At 40.5% G+C, this 14,891-nt stretch overlaps 1 protein-coding gene across 4 annotated transcripts in view; it reads right to left on the reverse strand.

Annotated features, from left to right (window-relative positions):
* The window catches only part of asap1b (ArfGAP with SH3 domain, ankyrin repeat and PH domain 1b), an 80,780-nt gene that overhangs the window by 45,060 nt on the left and 20,829 nt on the right, over positions 1 to 14,891 (reverse strand). For all 4 annotated transcript variants that reach the window (XM_085171610.1, XM_085171608.1, XM_085171609.1 and 1 more), the window contains exons 2-3: positions 7,954 to 8,026; positions 2,587 to 2,732 (exon numbers count right to left, since the gene is read on the reverse strand). In XM_085171610.1, coding sequence (XP_085027736.1) covers positions 2,587 to 2,732; positions 7,954 to 8,026 — 219 coding nt within the window. The remainder of the gene's footprint in view (positions 1 to 2,586; positions 2,733 to 7,953; positions 8,027 to 14,891) is intronic.

The following is a 14,891-nucleotide window of genomic DNA, read 5'->3' on the forward strand; positions in this document are numbered from 1 at the left end:
GTTTCTCGTTCATTGTCTACTGCCTGTGCAACGCATCCAGAGATGGGACATCTGCATAAACTTATTTTATGCAAATGTAATGCATCTGACAGGATCCAATGCCTCTAGAACAGGAATGTGAAACTCATTTTAAGTCGTGCATAGACGGTCCTGGAATTCCAAATTTAGCATATAAAGTTCTCATTTATTAGAACTAGTTTTCATTAATTGACAGTAAATGTTTAGCATTTGAAAAACTGTCAGTGGGCCGGATCAGAGTCAATTCTGGGCCTTATGTTTGGCACTCCTGTTCTAGGACCTCATGACAAACTCTGAATCTATTCGTAGTCAGGCTCTAAAAAATAACCAACATCTGCGTGACTTCTTCATCACCTCAAACGAACTCAGAAACAAGTTTCACTGAAAGTTTGCAAGCAGTCTGTGATGTTGGTTTCAGTATGGAATACAGAAGTAGAGATCCTGCAAGAGGTGATCGTCTAATCAGTTTCAGCTCAGTGTTTGCATGAAGCTGCAGACGTGAGAGCACCTGTCCAACATCTATCATGACTGTCTAGTGTAATATTTACTCTTAGCAGTAGGAGTTCATAAAGATAACATGAAATTATAGCAGCCCACCATAACACTGCCAGTTTCTCCTGTTGGGAAAGGAGCTCTCCCATCGAATGTCCAGTGCCGGGAAGTCGAGTCATCTCTTGCGTGCCCCACTTTTGATTTCCACTATTCCAGTTAGCATTGCGTGGTTTAATTGCTAAAGGCTGTGGCAGCAAATCACCAGCTTTGTCTGCTACTGGGTCATGGAGTGTTGAATACAACTTTTACTGGGGGCTAGACTATAATGGGAATTGGCAACCAGCTCCGATTTGTTCAATAAATCAGAATTAGTAACATCAAAGATGTCGGTGGAGTTTTTGCACAGCTGATTCACATACAAGCTTTCAACATTATGTTTAAAAAAAAAGCTAAACACATAAGTAGCCCATTTTTTAACTAACAAAGACTGGAGGAAAAAAAAATCAGGGATCAATAAGACAACTGAAACAATGAATCTTGAGTCAGATTCAAGTAATGAGCATGAATCAAAACCAAAGGGGGGAATGCCTTGAGGCGACTTTTGTTGTGATTTGGCGCTTTATAAATAAAATTGAATTGAATTGAATGTGAAACTAAAACAATGAGCTGAAAAATGCTAAAACGGTCCGCAGATAAGTAATAAGTACACACCATTCCTTCCACTTTACACACAGGCCTTTGATCCCATTAAAATGAAATGAAAAAGCACGGTTTTAAAGCAGTGCATCTTCAGTGCATCTTTCGATTTGAGAGAAAAACAAAACAGCACCAGCCTTGTTTTTTTAACCTTCACTGCACTTTATCAACACATTCCTGCTGCAGCTGACTGAAGCAACGAGCAAACGCCACAGGAAAATGGCGCACATGCAAGTGAGTCCGTCAAAGAACGATGTCTGCAGCAGCTCGGGTTGCCGCAGCTAGGCTCAGCAGCTCTAACCATTAGGATCAGCAAGGTCACTCACAACACCACTAAGCATTTAAGTCCCGGTTGTTGCTGTTAGCCAAGTCCACAGTGCCTCACTGCAGCGTTCGAGGAAGTAAACAATGCTTAATGGGCGCTAATGTGCTTCTTAAGTGCCTGTCTTGCATATGCTATTGTCAGAATCAATCTTTCATTGGCCGGCTGCCGATGTGCTCTAACAGCCATCCAGGAAACTGTCACTGTCTTCTCAGAAGGAAAACAGAGAAGAAGACACAGAAAAGCTGCTTCTATCTGTTTGTGAAATCCTTAAATTTCAGCTGATGACACATGTAGGACATCTAGGGCAAGCGCCGCTCATCGATACTCATTTGTAGTACACGCACACACCAGCTGCCCTCAGGGCGCCGTTATTGAAGTCTGAAAAAACGCACTCGATGAAATACTCAAAATGAAAAAGTCAAGAGATGTTTGTTTCAATATGCAGGCAGCTCAGACAGGTGAGTGATTTAAGGTGGTTTCCACACGGACACGCATACACACAAACACGCATGCAGTTGTTCCTGGTGCTGCCAAGTTTATTTATGGAGTCTAATCTCCCCGTGAGCCACACAGGATGAGAGAGCGAGCAAAAGAAAGAGAAAGAGAGAGCGCGTGGTCTGACTCTTCAAACAACAATTATTCACAGAGGATTCAAACAGGACACATTATTCAACAGAAACGTCAGGGGAAATCCACAGCACGCAGATAAGAGCCCGTCTGGTAAGGAAAAAGGTGGATAAAGTCAGCTATACTGTCCAGTCGCCATGATGGTTTTGACTGCGTAGGCGAGATCAGAGATTGATGAACATGTATTATTCAGCTGGGACTTGTACAAACACATAACTCAGGTGTTAGCTGCTTCATCCAACCTTCCAATCTTCACCTTTAAACTAAAGTAATCCTAATCTATCCCACTGATCCAAGTGAAGACAGCAAACATAAGCTGTGTATGGAAAGGATTCCTCTTTCTATCCTTGCATACACCAGGCCAGCAGTAAAGGCTCTCCAAGCCATTTATTTTAATGACACTTTGAGTGCTGACACGCTGGACTCACCAGGTTCTTCAGGAGTGCCGACAGTTCCTTGGTGAGGGAAGAGAACTTGACGAAGGCTGTTCCCAGGTCAGGGTTGTCCCGGCTGATGAAGTTGCTGCCAAACTTATCCAGAGCCTGGGCGTAATTTTCTTCATTCTGGACGTGGTCTGTGTAAAGAAGGGGATGGGGCAGTGGTCAGTTTAAATGCTATAACTTTTAATGACATCCTGCGGGGAAAAAACATCAGTGTCCTTCTTCAGGTGCACACACAGCGACTAGGTAGTGAATTATATGTTTTTTGAATCAGTTTTAGGGTTTAAGTTCCTTAAAAGCTCTTTCTGCTTAGACATTTAATATTTAAGAAGTATAAGCTTATTAAAAAAAAGAGAAGTGAAACCTCTTATGTCCTGTTTTGAAACTTAAAAAACATCGAGAACAGAAACTTGGGAACAAAGCCAGAAACTTTGCTTCTTGGGGCATTTTTCTCCACATCATATATATATGATCACATATGTTTATCAGAAAATCTTGAGATCCTTTTACATGTTTCTAAGAAGAATGAGCTTTAATGACCTCTAAAACCCACTCAGAGGAGAGCACTCGGCTTGCATTATGAGTTCAGAAAAAGAAAAGAAAAGAAAAGACAACACCTCTGATATACCGTAGTTATTGCTACAGTCGCTGACCCACTCTGTGTCTACATGTGTAAATCCTTACTTTCGCACCACTCTAGCTGCAATCGAAAAGAGGTGTCGCACACACCATGTACCACACATTGGCTGTCCGGTATAGGAAGATGGGCCTAAGTGGATGGCAAAGGACTCCGAGTGAAATCATCAACCCAGATTCCCAGTCTCCGTCCCAGAGATTTGGGCCAACTCACACACTTGATCTCAAGTCGCAGCTCTTCACTCGACGAACAGTTCAGAATTTAATTGACGAGACATAAAAAATAATAATACTTTATTGATGATAATAATAATAATAATATTATCTTCCAAATAGCAAGAGCGGGGAAGCAGAAACTGTAGATGCTTGAGTGGCCTCTTCCTTCAAAACTCACACACTTGCCCTGTCATTTCATTGAGGACCATTTAATAACACCTGGAGGCCCTTCACCCACACCCTTCACATCCCAGTGGCCAAATCCTTGAGTGGGCAGTATTGTGACATTTTTTTTAAAGCGGACCCGTTATGCCTTTACTTATTTTCTGTCCGTTTCTGATACAATGCTCCGGCCCACTCATCATCACAGTGGACTGTATGTGGCCCATGATGTAAAATGAGTTTGACATCTCTGCTTTAGACTAAACAAAACGCTTGATCAGTGATTACATCGAGTCTTTTCTTATTTAACGACCAATTGCAAATTGCAACCAAATAGTTCCCAGAAGTTGAGACTGCATCACCCACAATCTTTGATTTGACTTGGACTGACTACAGCCACTCTCAGACAACTGCAAACTTTCACCAGTCTAAGCATCATCTAATATAAAAGCGCAGACAGATTCTCAACACGTTGCAATAAATATGACTCTGTCTGCACCGATTATCATCTGCAACTCATCTCTTACTCTGCAACTGGTTCCCAGCTGATTGTATTATGGTTATAAGTCTATTCAAAAGAAAGGTTGCAATAAATGCCTATGGGGTTTTGCTGTTAAATAGCCACCTGATGCAACTACGTGACTATTTATGGAGCAATCTCTGAATTAATGCTTCAGATCTGTGAGGTTCTGGCTGGACTCCAAATGTAATTAGTAAATGCGAATTTAACAAAATGTCACCGATTGCACGAAACTGCCAACTTGATCGTATTAAACAGCAAACTGATAGCAGACTGACTCGGTCTTATTGCTGTCTTGGCACACCAAATTCACTATGTTGACGGCAGCTGACTACGAGGTGCCGCAGACCCGATCCCTGTCTTTGAAGGAACTGTTTCAAAGGCAGTGACATCACAGGTTCAGTGAACATAATGCAATAATTTGTGGTCATGCGATCAGTCTCAAATGTTTGAGATCATGTGACTGGAGCATAGAGGGAGCTGAATAAACTGAGGGGCTGCACCAGAATAAGATAAATAAGCATTATTTTGATCTGAAAGTTATGCAAAGCTACTCTAATAGAGACCAAAAGAAGAATATGCAGCCTCTTGCAAACCCGGTCTCTAACATGGACTAACAAAGCCAATCAAAGGACCATAAAGTTCACTTTATAGAATCAAGTTCAGCTGCTTTCAGCTTAGCACATATTTATTTCTGATGATCTGGATGTGAGTTGGAGAGGTTTGTAAATTTATAACCAAGAATGTTCTAAAGCTAAGATTTTACAGCTCAAGTTAAAGAAAGTGAGAAACAAAAAGGCTGTGGATAGAAAAAGGATTTCAGTCCAGCATCTTTTTTTGTTCTCAAAGGCAACACAGACACACACCTGAAACAAACAGAAGTGTAAATCTTTCCTAGGGATGTTTCCAATAAGACAAATGTGGCAGAAATACTCAGCAGATCCTGCAGTGGAAAGTTCCTTCAGCAGAGCAGCAACACGAGCAATAAAATAAGACACATGACCTTCACTCCTGAGAAACTTTGTTTTATACATTTTGACAATAGCAAGTCATCTTTATATACAGTTACTGTCAATGGAACAAGACACGTTGTTCTCAGGGTCTGCGAAACTCCCCGAGAGCCGTCAGTCAAAGAGCAGCATCCATCTGTCACTGTCGTTAAGCTGGAGAGGAGGTGGAGGGGGACGTGTTTAGACTGTTGCCAAATCTAGAGAGGAGACCTGGCAGGGCGGTCAGGTGAGACTAGAAACCCACAGAGCTTAGTCCCCACAGCAGCCAATTTGGACGCGCGTCACAGTGGAAACTCAAAGTTCAAACAGTCCTGAAGTTACTATTGAGGACGTTTTGTATTTTCTGTATTTTCTACAGATTTTCTGGCTGTTTAAGGGGTTTAGGAGCCCAGCAGGAAAGAAGTGGGTCACAGTGGAGGGGTAGCATGAGAGGTTTTTAGATTCATCAAGCTTAAAAGTTCAAGTTCTTAATATCCTTCCACTTTCCTTGTTACATTAATGAATCAGTTTAAAAAAATCAATCCCTAGTTCTGTAACTAGTACTTCATAATTTCTTTATCTTTACATTTGCATACTCTGCAAATCTTTCCCTGGATTCAAACTGCACAACAATGTAACACAGGATGTTTATTGCTCACTGTGCTTACCTTGCATGACAACTGGATTAAAGAATAAGTTTAATTCAACCTGGCACACTTCCCATTTCTGTGGCTGGCTGCTGTGACTTTATGAGACATGAAAACTTTCTCCATCGTCTGTTGAGTTTCAGGCCAAAGAGGAGTCACACAAAAGGGTCAAATTGGGAGGAGTGTAAGCTCTCTGTTGTTTTCCATACAAATGTGATTTCTACATCAATGAAATTGAAAATTTAAGTACACAGAAACAAGCCACCTGGAAGACGGCCATTATGCAGACTACACTTGGCGTCTCCGTCTGAGGCGACGTGACCTCATCGTGCCTCGTATAAAACCTGAGCACCTGCTGCTGCTCGCTGTTGGAGTTGTAGAGGAAAAATTACAAAACAGCTCACAGAAAAATTGAAACGACCTCGAGGATTTAAATAAAATCCTAGCAAAACCAAAGATAAGACAGAACACAAAATATTACATGCATCTTCATTAATTTTGGTAATTTTATAATAAGCACTGTTGCTTCTGATTGGTAAAGAGCGTCTTTGGAGGTGTTTTGATGCACGCTCAAAAATCCAGGTTCGTTTGGTCGTTGCATTTTCAGAGGGAGAAATATTTCATCACTCATCTAGCTGACTGCAGGTTCCTCTAACCTCATACTGTTGCTTAATGACCAGAAGTAACTGTCTAACAATGGGCTACAAACTCAGACTTTTATGACCAAGACTGAAGTTACTTGGATGACGTGACAAAAAGTTTCTACCACTGAAAACACTGAATCCAGATGAGCTCCATCAACTTTCTGGGATGTGTCTTTAAAGCCAGCATCATTTAAAAAAAATCGAATTTCTCCATTAATACATTAATATATTGTTGCTGTGGCTTCATAGGGTGCACCCATCTTCATGCCTGAACCTCCATATGCGTGTATGCACCCATTTCACATTCTTATGGCAAAATATTAAGAAATCAGGGGTGGCTCAAGACTTTTGCACAGTTCTGTATAAACAATTTTCATATCAATTTAATCCAGGCCAAGCAAGACTGAAACACACATGTCAAAATAAGATAAATAGCTAAAAAACATTAACATTTTTAAACGGGTTAGATTAAAAATATAAACAACGAAAACATTTATAAGGACAAAAGTATATCGCATTTATTTAAAATAAGATTGGGACAAAGTGAGATGGAGTTTCTCGCTCAGGCTTAGGGGCCCTGACAATAGACGTTTGGTCATCTTTTGGTTTTGTTTTGATATTTTTTTTAAAATCCTCATATCACAGTAGCAGGACTGTTAGATCTCTAAGATCTATGACACATATTCTAAAATGCTCTAATACAAGTTTTCGATCATCGTTTTCAATCATTTTAATGCAAAAAAAGAAAGAAAAAAAGGTTAGGTTAGGATTAGTCTCAAGGCTTCTGCTGTAAATCTTGCTTCTCCGACTTTGTTGCCAGGGTTCAATGCCAAACATGACAACACAGTGATCAGAAACCATCAGAGCGACGCCCATGTCTCTGTTTTGCAATCACTTTAACCCTTTAAAGCCTCAATTATGAAATTATTGGCATTTCTGTGCATTATCTGATAGTATACATCAGCTTTCTAATGGGAAAATAGATAAATAAATCACCCCAATGATGCAGAGGTCTCAAAAACTCAAGTGTATCACATATGAAACACTAACAGGATTAAGGCCTTTATCTTACTTTAACTCGGAGGAAACTAAAAACCTGCGTAACAGCTGGCTTCAAGTTAATCCAGCTGTTTCTCCAGAAGAGCCACAATGAGACAAAGGTAAACAGACTCTTTTCTGAGGAGAAAAAATAAACTTTTTTTGTGGGTCAAGCATCACAAACTGTCATTTTACAGGGAGGAGGCTCTCGCAAGCGTTCAGTGGAAAATTACTGAGGATCCATGTCACAGCAACACACTAAACAAACTCAGGTGTTGGTTTCTGGGACGGCCCGATACATGCAACAAACACCATCTGTCCAACACAAGGCTGCATTCCAGACACGCACACACCAAAAAAGCAGCAACCCTCATTCTTATTAAAGATATTTAACAAATCCTGGGCTCTGGGGGTTTGACTTTCAGGAAAGGGCTACAAGGCTGTATCCAAACATTAGTCAAAGCACAGCAAAGCCTGACAGATTTAGAAACAGACTCTCTCACCTTGACCTGAACTGTAGATGGCCTTCACTGACTTCTTCACCTTCTGCAGGGAGGTTCGGTCCTGGTCCAGCGCCTAAGGAAGAGATGATGCTTTTTAACACCTTTGAACTGTGAACATTCATATCAGAAAACAGCAAAGACACTTTGCAACCTTTAAATATTTGTTTTAATGGTAGACCAAACCAGAAGAGGTTACGGCATAAGAACAACAAATATTTGCTCAATAATAGAGCTGAAGTGCTCATTCATAATGAACGAGGCATCAATCAGCATTTCAAGCAGAACTTTTGTGCAATTACCGGTTGTTTATTATTACAAATTATTCACACGAAAATGAGGTTGACCTGCCGTTACTGCATGCTATATACATATAGCGTATATATACATCTCACTTTCTTGCAGTTTCACAGATTAATGTTTAGCACTTTGCAAACAAAGCACCAGGGATTTAAAATAATGACCAGTGTTAATAATAAAAACACATGCATCTTCCACCGGTGGTTACATGTACAGAAGTACTACAAAAGCCATTCAATGCAAAATCCACAAGCGTGATCCCTGAACAGATTTACCGTCACCCCCCCTAAAAAATATGGCTTCACACAAGGAAAATTCATCATCATAAACATCATCCACATGCAAGAAAATCTCACCATGAGGCCGTATTGCTCAGCTCATTCCCTGCCAGAGAAAACAACAACTACATCTGAAGTCACATCACATTCGAACACACCCCATAACTCACATTTCCCCGTCAGAAATCCCAGCACTGACTGACATAATCCTGTGCACCGCTTAAAGATAAAGACTAAAGTCAATTACATCAGTGAATAAGTGGAATGTTAGATTTTGACGCCCTCTTAGCTCAGAATTTAATTATAAACGTTTACATTTTTATTGCTTTATTCCCATCCTATCTTGTTAAATCTTTTCTCAGTTGGTTAAAAAAACAAAACAAAAAAACAAAACACCCACGAACATCTGGGTTTTGCCTTCAGTGGGAAAGGGTAAAATCAGCATTTATTCACTCACAGGTCAACTGACTCTGCAAAGCTTGGCAACCCAGCCTTCATAATGTGTGGTCACTGTTGTTTGAAGCAGGCGGGGATACAGAAATTCCAGCTTTTCCAAATTCTTATACCAGTACCGTTAGAGATGGCACAATACGACTTTTTTATGCCCGATACGATACCAATATCATAAATTTTGATATCTGCCGATACCGATATGAATCCAATAAAGTGTGTTTTTAATAAATAAAACTGTTTTTTAATATCTTGCTGCATTTTGTATAAGTTCAAACTCAAGTTTAAAAAAACAAACACTAAAGCTATTCTGTTATACCTGTATGCAAAAAATACACTGCACCCAAAATATTTCATAGTTCAGCAATACTGATCAATCTAATAAACTTAAACCTACTCCATCCTCCCTATTCTGGTATTTTAAAGAGTAAGCAACCTAACTAATAGGGTTCTAAAACTCCCAGCAAAAACAATAAATAAATAAGGAACCACCCCCCACCCCCATGATGCTTAATCGACATAATCAACTTTAATTTGATGCAGTGTGAAAAAAAATGCACAGAAACCTGGCTAAACTTTGCTAGATCCGCCCCTGCACAGTTACCAGCCGTCAGCTACGTAGAAAAAGATCCTGGTGTAGAAAGTAATATTAATAAATTCTAACAACAGCTTATCAAGCTTAATAGTGCTGCTGTTGTTCAGCCGCTGGTTTCCTCTTTCTGGTGAGAAGCGGGCCAAAAACTAAGAAGAGAGACAGCTGATCATTAAGCAGTTTCACGATTGAAGTAGCAGCAGGAGAGAGAGAGAGAGAGAGAGGCAGTCGCTCCATATATCGGTTGTTAAGCTTAACGTGGGAACGCTTTACAAACATTCAGAGATGAACTTACACACTTGCTTTACTTCTCTCTGGGATCACTTCCTCGGAGATGAAATGCCAGTTTTGTAGCGAGGCTCCAAATGCTCAACCAGACCGCCGACAGGTCTTGCACGCCACAGCCACTCTATCGCGTGAGGCACACTGCTCCGACGTGCTATGGTTCTGAGCCGAGTTATGCCATGTCCAAGTTTTATGAGGTGCTTTTTTGATATTTAACGGATCGGATTACATTTATTATTTCTCTCCGATATCCGATCCAGTAATTTAGGTCAGTATCGGACCGATACCGATACGTAATATCGGATCGGTCAATCTCTAGTACCGATCAGATTGTTGCTACTTCGGCTGCTCTGTTATTCACACTGGGTCGCCACAGCAGGTAGCAGGTGTTTGATTTGGCTGATTTTTTTAATGCTAGATCCCCTTCCTGACGTAACCCTGAAGAGGTTTGCGTCTTCTCCCAGGATCGAACCAGGAATCTCTCTCCTTTCAGTGTGTTAACGACTACAATGTCCAATACCCATGGGAAGTCATTTCTTTACATTCAGGACAACTTGAACACAACTTAAATATTGATTTTTCAAATTTTTTTTTCTTGTCCAGATGCGCAGTGATCGCCTCACAGTTTTATGTTTTATTTTAGGGGAGCGTACTGTTTAAATCAGGCCTGATTTAAGCCTAGAGACTGGCCGGCTACCGCCTGGTAACCATTTGTCGCTAGGAAAAAATATCCCCCCAACCAGTTAGGTTTTGTTTACTGGATGGTACAGGCTGAGGCTAAGTTTAAAAAAATAAATAATAATAATAATAATAATCACCTAGTGCAGCTTTTATTTTGAAGGTGAACAGTTTTTCTCCAGTTTCTTTTGCACTTGGCACTTCATCATGTTTGCAGACAAGTCTGCATTGTTCATGCGAACTGGGGGAGACCACTTGCAATCTGCTAGGAACCAAAGCAATCACAAGTTTTTTACTGCCTTTGCTAACAATGCGCCAACTAGTCAGGGAATACAGGTTTTACCCTAGCAACCAGTGGTTTCTAAGGGGTTGCCAGCCAATCTCTAGGCCTGAGGTCTTACATGTAAAACAATGCACTCATAGTCTCTCTTTCAGAGTGACCATTACAGCGTATTAATTTAACACTGGTATCAGATTGGTAGCCAGTATCCAAAAAAGTTGGTGCTGTTTACCAGCTTTCTTCCCCTTCATGACATTATGACACACCAGAAAAACAATCATAAGTCTGCTGTTTGCCTTTATTACATAACTTCAGAATGGCAATGCTGCAGCATGAAGTAGATCAATATAATAACTAAGTGCATGAGGAAACAGCTACGCAAGACCATTTCCAACCTGCCACACCTACTCAAAATGATCTAACCCAGAATAAAAAAGGGAGTGAATGAACAACGATGACCTCACACCCAATAAAAACAGTGAATTCTCATTAAATAAAAAAAATTTTTAAATTCGACAGCATTTCTCATGCTGGACAACGTGTTTAATCGAGTGATAATTCCCTGGAATATTCTAACATAGCACCTTCTCTGTAATTGTTGTTTACCTGTCGTATTTCCCGGGTGACTAATTAGAAGATAGCTTAATAAAATGAAAGGTAGATGTTTACTTTTAATACAAGAGATTAGTGCTGCACACGTGGAAAGAGCAGGCACAACAATGCTGAGGTCAAGCATTTATCCCTCTAGTGAGCTAAACAAACTGGATGTGTTGCAAAAACAGCAGCATGAAAATCACCTGTGACACCCTGAAAACCATCTGCCTGTGTGACATCTATTATCGGCTCATTTGCTGCAGGAGAAGCAGAGATAACTGGAAAACATGCTACGTTCAGGAAAAGTGGACACGCGAGGAACACAAATGCATGTCTGTGCTACCTGCCTCTGCTGAATGATTTAAATTGTAAGCCTGCATTGATCGCTTTTAGAATAATGCATTCTGACCGCACGAGCATTTCCCATCCACCCATTTTAACCGCGGGGAATAAAACCATAAATCTGCCATGTTTTCTCAAAATAGACAATAAAACCCAAGCAAAAAGCTCTATTGCATCAAGGTCACTCAGTTAAAAGCAGAAGCACGCGCACATACACGTATAAACACACACACACCAGTTGGCTAATTAAATTTCACAACATAATTAAGCTGTCCTTGGCCTCCCTTGGACAGTTTTACATGGCTTTTCCCCAATTATGGCAGCAGTAGCTTGTTGCCGCAGGGCCCTTTTTGCCAGGGCTGAGCCCTTTGAACCCTCTGCACATGGGAACAGTCTCTGCAGCCACATACCTCCCCACACAGCCTCATTACTTAGCCCCGTGTCTGTTTGGCTAAACAGCGGCCCAAACAGGCCAGTACAAAATTTAATAAACCTCTAATCGCTCCAATAATGCCTTCGTATATGATATTATCCTGATAATTACTATGATAAAAGTCTTCAAAGAGTATGAAGACATACTTCAATGATGACACAAACATTAGGTTACATATCTTGTAACCCCTGTTCTCTGATAACAACATGTGTGCTGAGTGACTGCCTAGCCTCAAAAAGCAGTCTTATTCAAGTTATTCATTCATTCATTCATGTCTTATTCAAGTTACAGCTGAGTGATTGCAGAACTGCAGATTGTATCATATTATCATGCAAATCTGTGTGCATGCATGTGTGCAGCTTCATGGTTAAATCTCCCAGAGAACGTAGCAGGAACTACCACAAAAGTGGTTTTGAGGACTTTGTCAAGTGTTTATATATCTACCTATAGAGCGTATTATCAGAGAAAATTATAAAATGTTTGCTGTGAGGGTACTCGCTGCATAAGCTACTTTCACTTGTGCTCGTTTCCTTTCTTTCTTCACACCATCAAACACCACCTGTCACCTATTTGTTCTGGTTAAACAACTGAGAGCTTCATCTAAGAAGGTGTTTAGTATATAGGCACAGAGATTTCTGACATTTTATTTTGCAGGAACATACAAATATAATGGCTTTCGGGACAGTTTTATTAACAGAAAGAAGTAAGCTGTTGATAAACCTGATCGCTGGTCATGGATACGCGGATAATTTATTACAGAAGTCATTACAAGTGTCTCACAGTCATAACCTCCTCCCCTACTTAGCATTTTTAAATTGTGTCAATAAGTACTCATGGATCCAGCCTTTGATGTTTTAGTTTATCGTGTTCTGTTCACCAAAGTAAACAGAAGAAATACAGCAATCATGCCATACAGTAAAACTCCAGGAATGGGCTCCTGCATGTATCCGAGAGTCATGCAGGCTAACTGCAAAGAGTTCTCCATGAAACCGCCCTAAGAGGTACTTTCAGCTGCTGGCTTTTGACTCAAACATGTCTCTGCAGTGACCGACACACAACCAGTTAACACCTCTGCACACCATCCTTTACATGTTACTCTGCTGTTAGTCCTTGGCAACCATCCGAGTTGATCAAAGTTATAACACAGAGCTGCAGTGAAACAGTTTCTCATGCTAGTTCTTTATCTTTGATGCTGTTTTACACTGTTAAGCCCATCCCTGTTCCGGCGCACTTTTCAACAAATCAGCAGCTCCGCCGCGTTTGCATTGGTCACATAGGCTCTGTGTAAGCAAATAGACATAAACGCTGTAACCAAAGAATGAGTATTAGCTTAAGAATCTGTAAGAGTCAGGCTCATCTCCTCTCCTGCTCTCCAACAGCTGATCTTTCACATGTTGGGTGAATGTGCTAACCACTACACCGTGAAGCCCCTTGTCCATGCAGCCACCAACATAGAGTAGTGTGATAGGTTAGCAAAGCACTTGTTTTTTGTCTTGACTGGGTTTAAAAATCAAACATCTTTACTCCATTTTCTGTTCACTGAGTCTACAGATAGCAGCAAAGCAGTTTAACATAGCAGAAAAACTCAAAAGACCAGGATATAACCATTTACCTCCCTTCAGATAAGAGAGGTATCAAATATTTTAATCAAACCACAGATAAGAACAAGTGAAGTTTCATTAACCGGAAATGCTATAAGTTTGCAACATCAACCTTTCTTAGAGAATCACTTTGTGTCTTTTTCTCCTCTTTAACAGCCAAAACTTTGCATTCACCACATTCAGCTTTCATTATTGTGCATTTACCATTTTTCTGCTGACATCTCCTCCCTCGATTTGTATAAAAGTTTACCTCTATTTCAATAAAATGTAAACAGAATCTAGTCTATTCCACTATGAAAACATATGAATCTGACTTAGAGTTATCAAACAGATCTTTCAAAATTAGAGCAGAACTATTGCTTTGTGTCTTATACATGCTGTAAAGGGGAATTATTCATTTTTTTCTAACTGTGCCGACTCCATGTAAGCGATTAGACAACAGATTAGGTCCCCGTAACAGCTGACACATTCGCTAACAAGCCGCGTTTCCTCTCAAATCGCCTCTCTGCAACATGCCAAACTCCACCCTCGTCGCTCGGATTCGGTCAGTAGATCTGGCTATGGTGCAGTGTGCGCTGATTAGGATGAAGACACTAAACAGAGGCTGATAAGGCGGATGACCTATGTGGTGCTCATGTTGAGAGCAGCTGGCACCGCCACCTAAAGGGTCACCCATAATCTATTCTGTGTTTTCTTAATTAAATATTCAGTTTAAACATGAGGAAGAAAAAAACACAACGGTTCTTCAGCCATTTTTCTTTTTTCTGTAAGTCTTTTGTTTCCGCATCTATTGATCCATACATTAGCAAGTCAAATAAATCATATCCATTTTATGCTGCGTGCTTCACATTGGCTGCCACATTAGTGCAAAATGTGACTGATAAGTAGTTTGTTAGACCCATTTCTCCCATCTTTTATTGCAAAGACAAAAAAAACAAAGCAAAAAGAAAACACACAGAAATCAATGAACTAGTGCTTTCTTGGCACACAGCCTTTGCAAGAGCTTGGAACCAGGCAAACTCTCCAAACTCTGCTCTCCAAGAGGCCAACAACTATTCAATATAGTCAAAGGATTGTTTTTATCTGCCAGCAAGCACTCATCTCTCCA

This window comes from Neolamprologus multifasciatus, chromosome 9 (assembly GCF_963576455.1).
Source record: "Neolamprologus multifasciatus chromosome 9, fNeoMul1.2, whole genome shotgun sequence".
Taxonomy (NCBI): domain Eukaryota; kingdom Metazoa; phylum Chordata; class Actinopteri; order Cichliformes; family Cichlidae; genus Neolamprologus; species Neolamprologus multifasciatus.